At 34.0% G+C, this 20371-nt stretch overlaps 1 protein-coding gene across 1 annotated transcript; it reads right to left on the minus strand.

Moving 5' to 3' along the window:
- Positions 1 to 51: 51 nt before the first annotated feature.
- Positions 52 to 19902, minus strand: LOC111046566. Its single transcript, XM_022332143.2, has 7 exons — positions 19431 to 19902; positions 17860 to 18079; positions 15580 to 15769; positions 13261 to 13501; positions 9063 to 9252; positions 2001 to 2261; positions 52 to 911 (listed from the first exon to the last, which is right to left on the minus strand). The coding sequence occupies exons 1-7, from the start codon at positions 19670 to 19672 to the stop codon at positions 333 to 335; spliced, it is 1923 nt and encodes a 640-aa protein (XP_022187835.2). The 5' UTR covers positions 19673 to 19902; the 3' UTR covers positions 52 to 332.
- Positions 19903 to 20371: the final 469 nt, after the last annotated feature.

Consider the following 20371-nt stretch of genomic DNA (forward strand, 5'->3'; position numbering starts at 1 on the left):
ATATTTTACTGCAAATTAACACTGCCTATGATAACTCTAATTCATTTAGACTTTTGAATTCAATTTTTTATAGAAATATATATTCATAATATTAAATTTCTATGATATGTGTGCTCCACATTGTAAGCTTCCAGGAGCTTATTACTTCCATAGACGTCATCGTGATTAGCTCTCAACAAAAAATGAATTTGTTTAGTGATTATGTGTAGATATACACACATATGAATATTTGAGAGCTTAGTCTGTAGGTGATTGAGAAAGCTAGCAGCTTGTGATCTATTCCTTAGAACACAAAGGGGCCAATCATGAATTTTTTGTTTTCTATTTGATGATTATTGTTGGTCTTCAGAAGGAGAAACATTCCTCGTAGAAGTTGTCCTCCATGAATGTGGATCACTGGTTTTGCAGGCGAAGACATTGGTTCTCTGATATTTATGGATGTGTATTGAATCTCTGCTACAATTCAGACTCCCCTGATTGTTCCTAAGAGATATCTCGTGATATTTTGGGTCATTTTTCCTCCATTGATATGTTTTTCCTTCCCTGTGAATGCTCAAACTGTTGCAAACTAGTCTGTTGATATTACCTGTGCTTGATCGCCAGTTTCCAGCTGATTCACCCTTGCCACATGCTTGTGTATCAGGCCTCATTCTTCCATTTCCAGAGCCTCTCTGGCTGAAATGCAAACTATTAGAGTCCTTATTATTCATAATCATTGATTTCAGACCGACGTAGCTCGTTGAGTGTGATTGGGGACAAAGTATCTGCAATTGTTCATGAATTGACATCAGCTTCTCCCTTTCTTGTTTGTCTTTGTATTTGCATTCAGCTATCATTAGTTTAACTTCATCGAATATCACTTCATACATGTTGCAATTGTATTTCATGTTCTGGATGACGGACCTGTAATTCTGAAAAAAAACAAACATAGTTTGACTTTGAATATCCAGAATTTCCCAATAGGCTAACCATATTGGATCTCTTCAGCCCAGAGGGCTTACTACAGTGTTTATGTTATATTACGAATTTAGAACCATGATAATTTCAACTTGATTGCACAATGCCATTCACTTATTATTACATGTTTCCAGTTTACTCATTCATTTGATGTGATTCTGTGAATGAAATAAATGAAAACATTACTCTTGCATGAGTTAGGCAGACAATAATTGAACGAGTCCATTGGTGCTTTGACTCTATAAATTCAATATCAAGCTTTTCAAGATTGGAAACTGAATAATACAACCTCGATAACTCATCTGTACTATTAATAAAACAAATAATCGAAATGAATATGTGAGGGATAGGAAATACATATTTGACTCATCATCAGATCTGAACGACCAAACTTGAGATTTTCAATAATTATTTTGAATCAAGATCTTGATCAATTGATTCCAATCCTTTTATTAAAACAAATTTATTCAATTTTAGATTCTAAGTTCACAAGCCCAAAATTAAAAGCTCATTTTTAATTTTTAATTTGAAAGCCCAATCAGGTCATCAACCGAATGCAATCGTGGAGCACATAGGTAGTAGAGCGCTGGACTTGTAAATGAAAAGTTGCGGGATCGAGTCCAAAAAAAATTTTTTCTTCCGAGAATTTAAAAATCCAATGAAGTATCCTCCACATAAATAGAAAATATAAAATCGTGATATATCATAAAGATCATCCATGTTATTTTGACAAGATAGTATACTTCAATTATTATTCTTCCAATGATTCTATTTTTGTGAAGTACATTTGATGGGACTATTATTTTCAATTCTCAGCAAGGAACTATGAAAATAGAAACATCAATAAATCAATCCATTTATGTTTTCCTCGTACTCTTGCGAAGCGCGGATTACACCTACTAGTTGGATTGAATTTGAACCATTAGGATTATCTGCCAAAACTTCGACTATTCATGCTAAGGATATCAGTAAAATAAGAAACCTGAAACTTAGAAACTTAAAAGAGAAAGCCAAACAAAATATCTCGAAACTGCTGAACGTACTCTGATATAATGATCGTCTGTAATTTTCTGTAGATGATCCCATGCACTGAAGATGTTCAGTTTTTTAAAGAAATACCAGGAACCGATTTCACTCAATGTTAATGGAATGAAATCGGTGTACTCCAATGCTTTGTTCAGTTCAGGAAGTGGATCATAATTTTTTGGATCGAGCAGGAGTTTCAACCTCAAGAAATCCATCAGTGCAGCATAATTGCCTTTATTAGCAGCTCGTGCAAAATATTTCAATCCCTTTGCATCATCCTGAAATAAATCATAATTATAATTCGAAGGAAATACACTCTCCCACTCAACTTATAATAATTATATACATTAATAATAGAACAATAATATGATATTTTTATTCCCATCAACGATTTTCTTCTATAACTAAATAGCCGGGGATGATCTCAAGACTACATACTTGCACACATAAAACTGAGATTGGGCATTGCGAAATGAAGTGCAAAAGCTGAAAGATCTGTACATCAATTATTCAAAGTTTTTTTTTGACAAACAGGACAGGCCACATAGCCTTCACCAGCCCCCTGTGGGTTGGGGGAGCTTTTAGTCGATCATCGTACTAAAGAATGTGTTGAAAACCAGAATTCACCCACAGTATTCATGTTTGTAGTAGGAAGCGAATAAAATGGACTTCATGGCAATTCTAGAAGTTGCCTCGCCTTCAAACCCACGGGATCTGCCCCATCAGGACAGTTTCGAAGGAGCAAAAAGAAAAACCCAAGAGACTGATTGATCGATTGATTGAGAACTTTATTTATGTGAATTACAATATATACTGGCTCATACACTTATATACAATAGCTTACAATACAGCAAAATTATAGATGAATTTACAAAATATAAATTAAGAAAATAATTATTGAGCTGTATATGATATGAAAAAGCAATTTGTAAGAACTATAGATAAAATAGATAATATTGTTATGCATCTACATGAATTGGAGGAGCTTTGGACATATGAATGTCCATTCTTCGGGAAAAATATTCGAAGTATCCTTCCCACTAACTCTCTACCAAAAGAGATGGTGACCAGAGATCAGATTGAGACCAGAGATGGGTGAATCTCCATGCACAAATGTGGGTCAAGAGGCTGAGTCAAGGGTGGCCGGGCGCCCTAGAGGCAGTTTGGCGTCCCCTCTCTCAGCAGAAGGACCTACAAAAAGGCCAGGAGTGGAACTCAAGTAGGTCACGAGTTTGTGGGTGGAACGGCCAAAACTCACCACTGCTCAAAGAATGGCAGCCATTCAGACAAAACTTCTTGGGAGAGGTGAGGCTTTTGACCTTGCAGAGTTCCGGAGGGGCCAAAAGGAAACCCCCAGTGACCAGAGATGGGTGAAACTCCAGGCAAAAATGTGGGTCAATAGGCTGAATCGAGGGTGGCCGGGCGCCGGCCGCCCTAGAGGCAGTTTGGCGTCCCCTCTCTCAGCGGAAGGACCTACAAATAGACCAGGAGTGGAACTCACGTAGGTCACGAGTTTGTGGGTGGAGAGGTCAAGACTCACCACTGCTCAAAGAAGGGCGGCCATTTAGGCAAAACTTTTTGGGAGAGGTGAGGCTTTTGACCCTGTGAAGTTTTGGAAGGGGCAAAAATAAAAAACCCAAGAGATCAGTGATGGGTAAAAAACAAGGCACGAATTTGGGTTAAGAGGCTGAGGCCACTTGGTGCAATTTCATTGTTAACATCTTCACTGTTTCCACACAAAGTTGAATAGCTGTTGAAGTCGCCCATGTGAATGCTCAAGGGGTTGAAGACTTTCATAACTGGAATTGGGCATCTCACATTAGGTGGCTTGTAAACGTTGATGATGTTCACGCCTGAAATCACAATCACTAGGCAGAATATATTATTTTTATCAGACTTACTCACCACTCTGACATCTGCTATATCATTTCTCACAGAGCTTGCTAAGCCGTATTTCTCATGATGTATTGCTGCAACTATACCGAAATCACCAATTGCACCTCTTCTAGCTAGCTTCTCATTGTCCTTTGAGTGTGTCTCTTGAAGAAGAACCACTTCAGTGATCTTATATTTAGTAGATAATATTTTTGTTAAAATTCACATTTTGACCATGATATTTATTCTGAAGGCTGATTAACGGGAAACCAATGTTTTTGTATTAGATAGTATATGGCAAATAATGCGGAAATACAGCTGGGGAAGTCATACAGTGCGAAGGCTAGTTGGATTTTAGTTACACTCAAGATGTGGACCCTTGAACACCATGCTTTGCTGTGAGACGGATTTACACCAACAATGAATCCGTGACACAGACCCAGCGAGACTTTCGCCGGCACTTCAATGTTTCGCCACGTGGGCCGATTGCATATCATAACACAATTTCTATTTGACAATCCCGGACTTCTTTCTTTAGGATTTTTGAAATCGCGTGTTTACGCTGAAAACCCACGCACATTGCAAGAGTTGAAGGAAGTCATTCGAAGAGAAATCCAAGCCATTCTACAAGCAATGTTACGAGATATGCGATGCGTAACTTCAGGGAACGTCTGGAAACATGTTTTCAATCAGAAGGACGCCACCCACGCTATGTTATTTTTTCTACTTAATTTTTGTAATCTTTCAAAGTTCCAAGCTTAACACATTGTGTTAAAAAAATAAAACTTTTGTTCAAAATTTTAAAATTCATGGCTTTTTGAAACCATGTGGTTCCCAGTAAACACCCTTTATGTTGAGCTGAAGAATTTTCTGCTTGTAGCCCTTAGGAGGACTGTTATTATTAGGCCTTGTTAGCTTCTTTTTGCTGTGAGTTCTTAGAACGTACAGCACCAGATAGAAGGATTTATCAGGGAATTTCCCTATGTACACCTAATTGTTTGCCTAAATAATACAGTGTCTTAAGCTTTAGCAGTGTCAAGGCTCAGCATTGGAAAACACAATGATAGAACTGCATACAATATTATACTCTCCTTCACAACAAAATGATTGTGTCTAGTCTATATTCCAATGTTACTTATTTTCAATATTTTGTGACTCTCACGGAATCGTTCATCTTTATAATAAGAGAGAGTAGGGTTGTGTTAGTTCGTGTGTTCGTGCGTTCGATTGTTCGCATCAAAACATGTCAACTTGTGGATTGCATACCGGAAAAACGGGAACAATTTAGATCTCCAAATTTCGCACATATATTCTAAAAATATCAATCTCGTGCACCTGGAAGCCCAAATTTCAATCTTCCTTCTAGATTTTTCAGAATTAATGTTCAAATTCATCTATGCTACCGTATATGACGTTCCATATGCTACATTGTTGAGCCCAAAGTGTGTGTTTTTTTATGGGAAGGTTATAATGCTGTTACAAGACAATCATTTTCAAACGGCTGTCTAGCTCAACGGTAAAACGCTAACTTACGGATCGATGGTTCCTCGGTTCAAATCCCGATGCTTCCCAAATTTTTTGTTCTTAATTTTCTCCCTCGAAACGTATTATTATCAATTATTTTTTGAAGGAATTTGTTTTCATTACAATTGAACTTGGATTTTATCAAATAATTATTTTTAATGTAAACTTTTGCCACCAGTACAAATGAAATGGACATAGTCTTCATGCTGTAGGCCTATGATTGAATTTAATAAGAAAAACATGAATAGATAACAATAAAATAAGTAATAATTTATTTTCTTCAGTTACAATGTACTATCAGACACGAATTCGCAGTGAAACGAGTATTTTAGGTATTTTGTTTGGAATTGGGAAAACAAAAGGCTGCCTGATTCAAATTGAGGAGGATCCTAATCGAACTAAAACTACTATTGATGTATTGGAAAAATCAATATGATTCTGTGAGGTTTCCAAGTATTATGTATTCTTCAGTTTTATATACTATGATAAAGGAAAGAAGTGGCTTATACACATAAGGAATAGGGAATTATGTTTGACGCATCTTCACGACTGAAATATACTCAACTGATTAATTTGAAATAATTTTGCATATAGATTCTTAATTAACCGACGATGGTTATTTATGCCTATTTTCAGTTCTTCAAGATTCCATTACGTCAAGTTTTCAATTTGTCATGCTTCCAGTTGTTGTATAGAAGCAGCTGAATATTTGTTTTAAAAGTACACTAGATGATAGGTATGATTGGGGATCCAGTAGTATAAAAAGGAGGAGTCTGGTGCACAAGTGCACCAGACTCCTCCTTCACCTCAAGGTCATCCAGGTCAACCACCCTAACCTCAAGGTCATCCAGGTCAACCACCCAAACCTCAAGGTCATCCAGGTCAACCACCCTAACCTCAAGGTCATCCAGGTCAACCACCTTAACCTCAAGGTCATCTAGGTCAACCACACCCACCTCAAGGTCATCTAGGTCAACCACACCCACCTCAAGATCATCTAGGTCAACCACACCTACCTCAAGGTCATCCAGGTCAACCACACCCACCTCAAGGTCATCCAGGTCAACCACACCCACCTCAAGGTCATCCAGGTCAACCACCCTAACCTCAAGGTCATCCAGGTCAACCACCCTAACCCCAAGGTCACCAAAAAAAGAAAAAAAAAGAAAAATTAAAAAAAAAATTAAAAAATTGAAAAAAAAAATGAATAAAAAAAATGAAAAATTAAAAAAAAAAAATTAAAAAATTAAAAAAAAAAATTAAAAAATTAAAAAAAAAAAAAAATTAAAAATTGAAAAAAAATTAAAAAAAAAAAACTAGTACGTGTGTGTGTGATTTCGGCGTATTGGTTTTGGATTACTTCCATCTTTATCAACATCAAGAGTAAGTACCAGTGCATTTTATAGTTATATATATATTTATATTATATTCATGATTCAACAATTAAGTCCAAAAGAGTACAACCAAAGTCCAAAGAATTACAACCTCAAGGTCATCTAGGTCAACCACACCTACCTCAAGGTCATCCAGGTCAACCACACCCACCTCAAGGTCATCTAGGTCAACCAGACCTACCTCAAGGTCATCAAGGTCAACCACACCCACCTCAAGGTCATCCAGGTCAACCACCCTAACCTCAAGGTCATCCAGGTCAACCACTCTAACCTCAAGGTCACAAAAAAAAAAATAATAAAAAAAAATTAAAAAAAAAAATTGAAAAAAAATTAAAAAAAAAAAAAATTAAAAAAATTTAAAAAGAAAAAAAAATTAAAAAAAAAAAAATTAAAAGAAAAAAAAAATTAAAAAAAAAGAAAAAAAAGAAAAAAAAGAAAAAAAAATTAAAAAAAAAATAAAAATAAAAAAATAAAAAAAAAATAATAAAAAAAAGAAAAAAAAAAAAAAAGAAAAAAAAATTAAAAAAAAAATATTAAAAAAAAAAAAGAAAAAAAAATTTGAAAAAAAAAAATTAAAAACACATAAAATCGGTAATAAATGGGAAAAAAGGGAAAAAAGGGGGAAAAACTCCCTCTGGATCCTGAACTGGGGTATAAAAGGAGTTGTTCTACAAGGAGTGGGACATTGTGTCTCTTGCAGTCATGCCGTCAGTACATGTGTGTGTGCCACCAGTACGTGTGTGTGTGATTTTGGTGTATTGGTTTTGGATTACTTTCATCTTTATCAACATCAAGAGTAAGTACCAGTGCATTTTATAGTTCTATATATATTTATATTATATTCATGATTCAACAATTAAGTCCAAAAGAGTAGAATTTTGAAGTAGTTTGAGACTGACAATTAAATTCTAAAATGACTTAAATTCAAAAATGACAAGTTCAATTATGAATTAGGTTCTAATACATAGAGTAAATGACATAGTCAAAAATGACTAGTGTAATTATGAATTAGGTTCCAATACATACAAGTTGAGAGTTTAATTGTGAATTATGTTCTTTGAGTTGGTGGTTGTAATTCTTTGGACTTTGGTTGTACTCTTTTGGACTTAATTGTTGAATCATGAATATAATATAAATATATATATAACTATAAAATGCACTGGTACTTACTCTTGATGTTGATAAAGATGGAAGTAATCCAAAACCAATACGCCGAAATCACACACACACGTACTAGTTTTTTTTTTTATTTTTTTCAATTTTTTAATTTTTTTTTTTTTTAATTTTTTAATTTTTTTTTAATTTTTTAATTTTTTTTTTTAATTTTTCATTTTTTTTATTCATTTTTTTTTCAATTTTTTAATTTTTTTTTAATTTTTCTTTTTTTTTCTTTTTTTGGTGACCTTGAGGTTAGGGTGGTTGACCTGGATGACCTTGAGGTTAGGGTGGTTGACCTGGATGACCTTGAGGTGGGTGTGGTTGACCTGGATGACCTTGAGGTGGGTGTGGTTGACCTGGATGACCTTGAGGTAGGTGTGGTTGACCTAGATGATCTTGAGGTGGGTGTGGTTGACCTGGATGACCTTGAGGTGGGTGTGGTTGACCTGGATGACCTTGAGGTGGGTGTGGTTGACCTGGATGACCTTGAGGTAGGTGTGGTTGACCTAGATGACCTTGAGGTGGGTGTGGTTGACCTGGATGACCTTGAGGTTGGGGGTGGTTGACCTGGATGACCTTGAGGTAAAGGGCGACTCTGGCACACTTGTGTGCCAGAGTCGCCCTTTTATATCTACTGGATCCTATTCGAATAAAAATAACTGATTTTCTGTTGCATCAAAACCGCACCTATTTCTGAAACCGTTCAAAAGTTTTTCTCATTCAAAGATACTGATAAATCATCCATCTATCCATCATCTTTACTATAATAATGGAAAGAGCTGGCTCATACACGTACGTGATGTAGGAAAATTATGTTTGACACATCATCACGTCTGAACTACTGGACTGATTGATTTGAAATTTTGCATAAAGATTCTTCATTAACCGAGGATGTTTATAGGCTTTTTTCAAATTTCGAATTTTTTATTACGTCAAGTTTTCATTTTGCAGATTTAAAATAGACCCTTGCGAAGCATGGGTTACCTACTAGTCAACAATAAACCTTATAAGATAATCTGTGAATTCTAGAATTATACTGATTTTTTCATTTTCTTGATAAATGGAATATTTGTCGATAATATTATCGAAGTTTATATTTTGAATACTGTAAATATATTCTGTACTCACCTTCAGGTTGCGATGATAAATCAATCCAGCATAATGATTAATTAGAGGATTCTCAGGAGATATTTTCAAAGCCTGCTCAATAGCATTCACTGCCAAATCAAGGCGTTTGTATGGCCAGGGAAGTTTCACTATGCCAAATGCACATCGACCCAGTATGAAAGAATCATTTTGATAAGTCTCAATCAGTTCCCTGTGGATAATATTGAAAAGTTATGAAACATTCCGTCCTCTCTTAGTATCGAACCAAAGTAGAAATGCCTTGAGGAACCAAAGACTAGAGAGATGATGTGAATTCGATGCAGAAATGTGATCAATTGGTAAATTGTGTTTTATGTAGGTGTTTATTCATTTGCAGCAACCAGGTCTGGATTTGAGATGTGTAGTGCGGTTGAGTCCACTGCTAAAATTAAAAATTATATGAAGTGTCTCAGACACTCTTATTTCAGGCTCATTCATGCTACTTGAGTAAGAGACTGCAATTGTAAAAGCCATCATCGAAAAACATGCTTATCTTGTATGGAGGCTCGTCTGCTGAGTATTTCATCGTAAACAAAATTTCCAATTTTTCCCATTCAGCTGGTGATGCTAACTGGAGTGCTTGCAAGTCCAAATTATACAATTTTCATTGAGATGTTGGAGCTGATGATAAAAGGAAGTTCATTTTTAAGTAAATGGAATGGGAATAAATCTAACCATGGAGATTGTTTCTGAGTCTAGCTTGTTTCAAATGAAATCTCTCTCCTAAAATTGAATGATCTTTGTACTTTGCCCATATTGACTCTGCTTCACCCAATAAACAAAACCAAATATCCATCTTGTCTGTCAGAGAGCTTCAGATTCCTGTCTGAGATCGGTAAACGTGCAACAAGGCATGGCAACTTGCTGCTAGATTTTCCCATTCATAGAACGACGACTTTTGAGAGATCATTCACTGTCACGGGTTTTAGGCTGTGGAATAATCTTCCTGCTCCGTTCCGGGCCATTGATGGGCGTGCTTGCTTTGGGGTGGAGGTCAAGCGTGTGGTTGGCGCTTGGAACTGGTCTGGTGGGCTGTGTGAATGTTGTGTGAATGATTATATTGATAATTCCTTTTTTACTATTGTTCCTTGAATTATATAATTGATTTTTCCTACAGTTACCTTGAAAAGTGACCATTCCTGCACTGATTACAGAACGCAAAGAATTACTTTTCCGCACTAGTGCGCAAAGTGATTACTTTGCGTACTCCAGATTTGCAACATGACAACACAAAATAGTTAGTGGGTTATATGGATGATTGGTTCGCGAAAACCAAAATTAAGTTGGTTAGAATGACTGTGTTTGGATAAGAATCATTTCTTAAAAACATAAAAACATTAAATAAAAACATTTATGATAAAATCCCAATCTAGAAATCCAAAATAAGAATAATTTTTATGTAAATGATAACTAAATAATTACTTCTCATCATTTAATAATAAATAATGTTTCTTTCCTATTGATAATTATCATTGCAACTGCAAGCAATGAGAAATGTAGTCTAACAAATACACATTCTGAAATTTGAACTTTGAGGTTAAATAATTACCGTTCATTGATATCCATGTGAATAAAAGAGCTACAATCAATATTCTCTGGTGTCTATGTTTTTTTAATTAATATTTTTAGGCTACTTTTGAGCATTTTTTGTAGTTTATGACGTAATTTGAAATCTGAATTTCTGGAAACTGTTTTTAGATAGATGGAAAGATAGAGCGAACGTAGTTATGATTTTTTCCGCTAGGTCGCGCGCCTGTCGGTTCTTCATACTTCCATTATTCAAATCAGCTGTTAGCGTGTATTTTGAATGCAAATTTGTTGTTTCTTGTTCGATTTTCGTGATAATTTGTGTAAAAAATGGATGTGGATAGTGTTGAATGTGATAGTGAAAGTGAGACAAGCATCTGTACTCTAGAAGAATTGACAGAAATCGCTAAAAATGTTTGTCTAAACTTACTTCCAGAAAAATCGAGACAAAAATATGAAAAAAGGTATGAGATGTTCTCTTCGTGGTGTAACAGTAAAAAAGTGAAAACCCCATCAGAAAGCGTTCTTTTGGCATATCTTGCTGAACATTCAAAAATAATGAAACCTCCTACACTTTGGAGCATTTATTCCATGCTAAACGCAACGATTCGTGTGAAACATGATATAGATATTAGTTCTTATAAAAATGTTACTGCATTTCTTAAAAAACAGAATGTTGGCTATCAACCCAAAAAATCTAAAACATCCAAAAGTGAAGTTGAAAAATTTATCAATACTGCTCCAGAAGACATTTATTTAATGAAAAAAATAGTTCTAATATTAGGGCTAGCAGGTGCATGCAGACGTGAAGAGCTCACTAAGATGCGTATTGCCGATATTGAAGACAAAGAGTCCATATTCATTGTAAAGGTTCCTGACACAAAAACATACAAAAGTCGTATATCACCATCACGAATGATGATGGATATTTGGACATATTTCGGAAATATTTAAAATTGAGACCATCAGCTGTGCCTTCGGATAGACTTTTCCTAAAGTATGATAAAGGTGTTTGCACTGAGCAAAATGTGAGAGTAAATACAATTGCCAAAGTTCCATCTGAAGTTGCTGCTTTTTTGAAATTATCTAGTCCCCACAAATACACAGACCATTGTTTTCGGCGAACTTCTGCAACTCTTTTAGTTGAAGCAGGGGGTGACCTACTCCAATTAAAACGTCATGGTGGTTGGAAGAGCTCGACTGTTGCTGAGGGTTATGTTGACAATTCCATTACAGAAAAAATATCAACTGGACAGAAGATTTTAAAGCAAGCTACAACAAATAATGTAGTTAATGAGTCCAGACAATTTCAGGAACAAGTATCCACTTCTGGTTCCGGTATTGTGATAAGCAATTGCCAAAATTGTTCATTTACAATAAGTATTAATAACAATAAAAACTAAGTCTTTCACTTCAGGGTTTGTGAAAGTACAATAACACTCAAAAATATAATAATTACTTTTCCAAAAACATTTATTAATTAGAAATTAAATATTGAGACAGTTTAGCTTATTCATAATAGTAATGTTTCATCATTTTTTGTATTTTCAATGTGTGAGTGTAGTGAAAATGATCTTATGTGAATAAAAGACTGAAATAGTTTATTGCTCAACAGTTTACCAAATAGTAAGTCCATATTATTTGATCAGATTGGTTTTATGACAGTATAGTTTTTATGTTAAGAAAATTTGGATAAAGAGAATCCAAAAAGAGAATAGTGATTTCATCTTGAGCAAGTGAAATAGTAGGCAGCAGCAGTAGCTTATAAAACTGACTAATAATTCACTGAAGAAAAACAATGAACATACAAGAAAGGAGAATATTTGAATTCCACTTTTAGTCTCCGAAAAAGGTAAGTTAAAAAACCCTGTAAATATTAAATCTAAAGGGAAATGAGTAAAAATATATTATTTCATACCTATGTAGAAAGGAATTATTTTCCAACATCAATCATATTATTTTGTTATTATAATCGTCATTATAGTACTATTTTATGATTTTTTGTAGATGAGATAAAAATAATTGACTCCTGGATAATACTTCTGAAATGTCTCTGACAAGTCTATTGTTATTTCCATTAACTTCTGAACATTTCTGTGTGTAATGATTGCAATACTTCATTATCAGCAATTGTCACACAATTTATTATGCAAAAGTGCCACAATATAACACTCACAAAAAGTTGATGAATTATGAGCCATTTTTACCTTCAATTACCTATTTTTTACATCCAATGGTAACTGTAGGAAAAATTTAATGTGAAATATGTGCGCAAAGTTCCTTTGCTGCACTCAAGAAACCATCATTCCCCACTCGCCTACGGCTCGTGCGTAAACGTTTCTTTCGGTGCAGCAAAGTGTCACTTTGCGCACTAGTTGCACAAATAACTATTTCAGTCTAAATGCAGATTGACTGTTTTTTCCAACTATGTTTCTATTTTGTAGCGTTATTATTTAATGTATTTTTATTTATATATTAAGTTACACTGTATTATTTATTCAATTGCATTTGTTATGTTGAGGTAGAGTGGAAGAGAGGACTTGAAAGTCCTAACTCCGCCTAACAAAGAATTTTTTCATTTCATTTCATTTTAAATCTGTTGATGGTAGGCGTATTCCATTGTTGCTAATAATTTTTATTTCTATTTACTTACGTGTATAACGATAATGATTCCTCGTGCATTCTATTTATGTATACCAATGAATTTTTTTGAGCTTCTCTATCGTAGCGACATTCATGAAACAATCTACATGCTTTTTCACGGGTGATTTGAGCCACGTACAACGCATAGCTGGGTTCATTCCTATCCAGCTCATAAGCGGTTCGATAGAACTTTTCTTCTGCATCAATTGATTCGACAACGGTATAATAACGTTTAATGTGTCGAATTCTTGCTGGAATTCAAAGATGAAATCACTCCTTCAGCCTCTTTCAGTAAACAAGCAGGTGTAACCCGCAAGGGTCTGTGAAAAACACTAATAGATTGGATTACAGATTAAAATCTAGAGTACACCATAATCATATCAAATTTGATTGACAAGAATAGAACAATTATTTGGAAAAATAGAGTAAACTAAATTCTTCTTGTCAAAATTACGTGGATACTATTCATTGAAGGATTGAAGTTCAAAATTCTCAGAAAAAAGAGACTAAGATTGGACTCAAACTTATAACCTTACATTCTCAAGTCCCACTTGCTACCCTATGATCAAAAGATATAGGTCAGTAAAAGTATATTTCGCAGCTAGGGCCAAAAATGTACAAAAACCGGCTCGAAATTGGTTTTCAAGTGAATAGAAAATATTCAGAGCCGGTAACACATTTTTGCCCGTGGTGCAAACGCTATTTTTTGTCACACCAAAAATAAAACAATATATATATGAGAACAATTGTTCATTAGGCACTTCCGAAAGCAAGACTGAAAAGTCATAGCTCTAGCAAATCTGAGGTAATCTAAATATCAGGAAATTGTCCAAGTAGTTTCGAAACTATCCACCAGGTTCAGTGTACTGAGACTGGAGACAACAATACTCATTGTTTCTTAGAGTTTAGAATTTCTACTCTTAAATATTATATTATACTCTTTAAATTGAATTTGAACAGTTTATATCTTATTTGTATTTCATTTATCCAAATAGAATGATATGATTTTATTGCAGAATAATTCAATCATAGAAGCATGAAGTGGTTCCGTAACAATTGAACTTATAGGAAACTCTAAGAAACAAGGAGTATTGTTATCTAAAAATTCAGTACTGCGTTTACCACTGAACCTGGTAGATAGTTTCGAAACTACTTGGACGATTTCCCGATACTTAGATTACCTGAGATTTGCTAGAGCTATGTCCTTTCAGTTTTGCTTTCGGAAGTGCCTAATAAACAATGTTTCTCATATATATAAATATATTGTTTTTTTTTGGTGTGGCAAAAAATAGCGTTCGCACTACGGGCAAAAAATTAAAAATAGTTCTTAAGAATTCAAATAGGTTCTACAATCGAATTTACTGTCACATTATAATTGTAAAAAAATAAGCTGTTACCATGATTCTCACAAACGCTGTATGTCTGTAAACCTACTTTTGGTCCACTCTGTGAATTAAAGAAAGATATCCAATGACATATCAATGAACAACTTGCCAATAATGAATAAGATCTCTATATTAAAACTTTAAATAGGAAAAATAAAGCATATAATAACATTTTTCAATGATTAATTACATCAATGAGCATTTTTTATTGTAAAATCTTATTTGAACCTGGATTGTACAATATCCATTTAAAAAACAATCCAATGTAATCCCTTAAACTTATTGATTCAAATAATGGAGGTGCCTTTATATTTGAACAAGTGCACTTTCATGACTACTCATCAGAATTAATAGGTATTCGAAAGAAACTTCACATTACATTGCACAATATTTTTTTGTAATATTAGACTTTGTGCTTTTCATTTTTTCAATCGTATATTTTATTCGAGTGATGCAAGTTTGGATTAATAATTGAATGAAGTGAACTTTACATTTTATTTTGAAACCCACTTATTACGTTGTTTTAGATTTTTTTTATTAAAGTCTTAGTAACTTGTTATCTAACGTGGCCTATATTATTATTATTATTTCATAAACGAGAAATCACAAATTTCTCCAGAAATAGATTGTTGATTTTCTAAATAAACACCCTGCTCCAGCTCTAGCATCTGGCATGATTATAATATATCTTGGTATACAAGCAGGGGCTCCACACCATTATTGAAAAGAAAATAGCTTGAACCCGCATGTTAGGGCATGGGTTACCCGCAACAAAAAGCTCGCTTTTGAATTCTGATGGGGAATGCATTCCACAATTTCTATTGAAATCATTTGATTGGATTTGGACAGGGCTTTCCTGCATTGTATTGTATTACACTAGATCTCAATTTTCTAATGATTAGTAGTAATGAAAAAGTGTAGAATGAGTCACGGTAGGGACTTACTCATGAGCTTCCCTGTCAGAAAATGCCATTCAGCCATTTTTGGATGCTTTGATCTAGCGATGCTAATGTACTCCAAAGCTTTCTCAAATCCTGGCAGGCCATATTGCATGAAAGCACAAGCTTTCACAGCATATATTCCCGATTTTTGTATTTCTTCCATGTTCTCTAAGTCAGGAATTTTTGAAAGCACCTACAGGATCCACAAAATGTTTTAATTTTTGTGTTACGGTATAAAGCTCTGCCTAAAGCTATTTTTTGGAAAAATTATAGCTAGAAATCATTTTCACACTTACCCTTTCAATGATAACTCCACAGAATGTTTTCCCAAAGATTGACTAACTAACTAACTGGAAATTCAAGACCAATGAATTTTCAATTGGAGTTACTCGTACATAAAGCATTCCTTTTAATCATAAGACTTTCAATTTTTAAAGTAGATATTGCATCATAAAAGTATTGATTTCTTAGTAAGATAAAAATTTAGTTATTTCTCACTACCAATATTAAACTTCAAATGGGTAGACCCTATCTTAATGTGGGCATGGAACGGTCAAGGAAGAGCAATGCAACTGCGAGACCCTTTGGCAGGCAGATTTATCACATTTCTGATCCTTGTGCAATGAAGCATTCATCCTCATATGGTTGTATTCAGTGACTTTATTCCACACTTTCATTCGGACACTAACTTTATCCCCAGAATTTCACTCGAGGATTTTCATTCCCGTGGACCCCGTGGTCTGTAAAGGTCTATCGACGTTTTGATTTCCAACTATTACACAGTTTATACTCTGTAGCTCTAGGTGCAAAATAGTGTTCTTGCAGAGCTTATCAAGATGCTACAAATATCTAAACCGTTTTTAAACCGTAGGCATATACCAGTTTTTATCGATGTACAGTTCAATTGAGCAAAGAAGATGTCTGTCTTGTGGTAAAAATCATCCCTGCGATCAAATGTTGAGTTTTGCGCAATAAAATAATGATGTTAGTGTATAACGATTCTTGTATCAGGTTATCAGAAATGTACAAATGTATTTATTGTTTCAAAAACAATATATCCACTCTGAGCACAAATGAGCAAAACACAGAGAATCATAATTGAACTCATTCAAAGAGACTTTTTTATTTCATCTTTATGGAACATAATTTCAAATGAGCCAATTCTAACATCAAATGACATTATTAGAGTAACTGTACTAGACTTATGTTTATAATGTAGGCTATATATGTGTATTTAAATATGATTTTCTTAGTGCTACTTGATTTTTTAACGATATGTATATAATGAGCTTTTTGCGGATCAGAGTGTTGGATTTTGAAGTAGGTATTGGAAATACTTCATATGTTACTAAGTGCCATTTGCACAGTTTCAGTTTAAACTCAATTCAATTTCAAACTGGATTATATCCATAATGTCAAGTCGCGTTCGTTAAAATGTGGTTCATTTTGAGTTCAATCCACCATCTGATTGAATTAAGTTCAAGCTTTGGATGTTCAAACGGTCCTAAAAGTATCCAAATGAGGGCTAGAACAGACCTATTGTTGAATATTGACATGGATAATCCATTGACAGTTATTGTTTTTCATTCCACCGGCGTTGAAGGAGGGGTATTGTTCTCCCTTGACCGTTCCTTGCTCCGATCGAGGTGAGTTTACCCCTTGGAATCATCATTAATATAGTTAAGTGGATAATCTCATAAAATTCATCATTATAAATTATAATTTGTATAGAATAAGTTGAAACTCGGAGAAAATATCCGTGTTCCCAGATTGTGCGAAATTCTAATATTCTCTTGCAATCCAATTTGACTGGTTATATTCAAATTAACAACTCTGAATCAACTGTCATATTGAATACATCCCGTCATATTAGCTTGCATAAAAAGATTGAAATTTTATTCTGCACAACTTGGCAAGACGGATTTTTTCTCCACGTCTCAACTATACAGATTATAATTATTCTATACAGATTATAATTATTGATTAGATGATACAGCAAACAAATTGGAGAGAATGGTTCATTTTAGATAAGACTCGTGATATTGGAACAGTCTTTTGCACCTCCATAGCCAATTTAACATACTCCGGGTACACAATGAATTTTTCATTTCAAACAGAAGGTTTTCTTGGGGAAGTATTAGAAAAGTCCAAAGAAAACTTGAAATTCAACACTATCAAGTATAGCTGATGAGAAAAACTGATATAAAAAACTTGAAAAACTGAACAAGAGATATGAATACACTAATTTTAACTAAATTTTAAACTATATTTTTAAAGAAGTACCTTTTCCGCTTCTACAATATATCCACTCGTGAATAATACAAACGCTTTGCAACCTATATAAATGTATTCCACGGCTTCTCGGATAGAAAAGAACTCATTTTCTTGACAGGTGTCACTTTTGAGACTCATCACCCACGGCTCACATTCCAACACCTTCTCCAGTGCACTAGCAGTGTCATATTTTATCAGTTCTTGAGCCATTGTCAACTGACAACAAAAACTGTGAACAATTTGAAGTATATGATTATAAATAATAAATCATGTATAATGTCGATCAGTTATGACTATGGTTTTCAAAGCGGAATTATCTTCTCTGGTCTCTGTCATTCCTTTATAGTTGACCATAAATCAAGTTTGACAAATACCTTTGGGTTCAAACATAGCAGAAATAATAATTCTATCTTCTCATTCAACTCATTGTAAGGGTCTGAACACTCTGCTTCAGTGAAAATCCTGGTATAAATAGAGCTGCGACAGTGGATCATTGATCAAAAAAATTACTAGGCAATAATTCAAATTTATAAACAAATTCATTCATAGATTTATAACCTAATTCAATTTAAATTTATAACCTAAATTCACTAAATCAATTTAGTCATTAAAAGCACATAATATCATGTAAATACTTCTAATTGGGTAAAATTGCTAATGCCACAGAGAAGTACCGTTACAGAGCCCCGGTAGGCCTACTTACGAGTCATATGAATCAGACACATACTAGAAGAAATAAGATTTGACAAGATAAAATGTTTAGCACAGCATTATTTATACCTGTATCTTATGATTGAATGATGAGGATTTTTCTGAATGAACGATGTACTAATAGTTAAAACACCAACTCAAACGAAGATCCTGAGCATTTTTTCTATCTTATTTTGTATTTGATGAAAATTTCAGATGTCGTTTCATTTCAAGTTATACGGTACGGTACTCGCTCAAGCATCAAGATGAGAATAAAATAAGTATTGCTGCTAAAATTTAGTATTGCTGCCCAATCTCTCAAAAAATTAATGATGTTTACGTAAAAATTCTTTGTTCACAAGATATGAACAGATGTCAATAGTCAAATTAGGATTATTCCAGATTGAGGTGAATACTGTGTTTTCATCAGTTATTGTTCATCTTGACTCTGTAATTAATTCGATGTAGGCTACTCTTCTTCCACTGCAATGAAGCATTCTTTCTTTATTATTGATAAAGAAGCAATGTTGAATATTGTTGATAACCTTTTAATTTTATATGTGATACTGCTATTCAGTTGATATCCATTCTAAATAATGTTATTCATGTTAGTTGTAAATGTTACAAATGTTTGTTATACATTTTACATTGTTGCATTCACATACTGTTGATAGGTTATTGTCATATATTCAATTCCGTTATACATATAATTATTTTGTATATATCACTTTAATAATACGATTCAATAATTGTAAATAATTATCACATATCCGGATTACAGTTTTATACTATTTGGTTCTACGAACATTGTTAGGTGATTATTTTACACAATGGATGTGTCCCATCTAACGAGTGAAAGAATAATATGAATGCAGGCAATGAAAACTTACGATTGAAATGTGAATTCTGAGTTACTGGAGTCCAACATCTCTTTCAACTTCCTCTTCAATTCAGAAACAAGTATTTCAGATTTAGGGCCATCAGGTCTTGTTTGGTGAAGACTCCAATTGAAATGTATATTCAAAAGTTTCAATCGACTCCTTATATCGTCACGCGCAGTTTCCTGTTGATCGTCAATTCTGCACAAGCTGAAATCACTGTTGAATTCCTCAATTTGTTGAGACGAAGCCATTTTCCCGCTTTTTCCGATTAGCTTACCTCATGCACAGCAATGCTATTATCGGGATCCGAATACATCTCATCACGTTTGGTACTGAATTATTTAGTTCTATAGCATTTACAGAAATTAACAACACTAATTCTAACTATAAATGCAAGATTCCTATTTGAACTCTGGTATCTTATCAGCGATTACTTGTTCGCCAATAAGTGCACTTGCGTAAGAACGGAAAATTCGCAATTGAAAACGAGTCATCATTCCACTTTTATTGGGTAGGGTATGCTACTTCAACTTTATTATCTATTACACTACTTGAGCAAGCTTGAGTCATAATATATCTAATAGGATTTATTGTCATAAAATTGGTTATAGAAGTTGTATCTTAAATCTCGAATTTTCCTTGTATCATGACGATTTCCAACAATGGCAACTGTATAATCAGCAGAGGTGTTTCTTAAAAAAAAAAACAACTGAATACTTAAAGCTCACTAATAATATAAAATTCGATACTTGATTATACTGGGTGAAATACTTGCGAATCGTTTGAAGCGCTCAAACATCTTAAAATACCTATTCTGAACTTCAACTTTTAGTAATGATTTTGTGGAAGAGTTTCGTGAATGCTCAGTAGTTCACTAATTATCCGTGCAAAGGAAAATCTCACACACATGAGAACTTAATAATTTGAGTAGCCCAGCTGTACAAAAGAGT

The sequence above is a fragment of the Nilaparvata lugens genome, chromosome 2, assembly GCF_014356525.2.
Source record: "Nilaparvata lugens isolate BPH chromosome 2, ASM1435652v1, whole genome shotgun sequence".
NCBI classification, from domain to species: domain Eukaryota; kingdom Metazoa; phylum Arthropoda; class Insecta; order Hemiptera; family Delphacidae; genus Nilaparvata; species Nilaparvata lugens.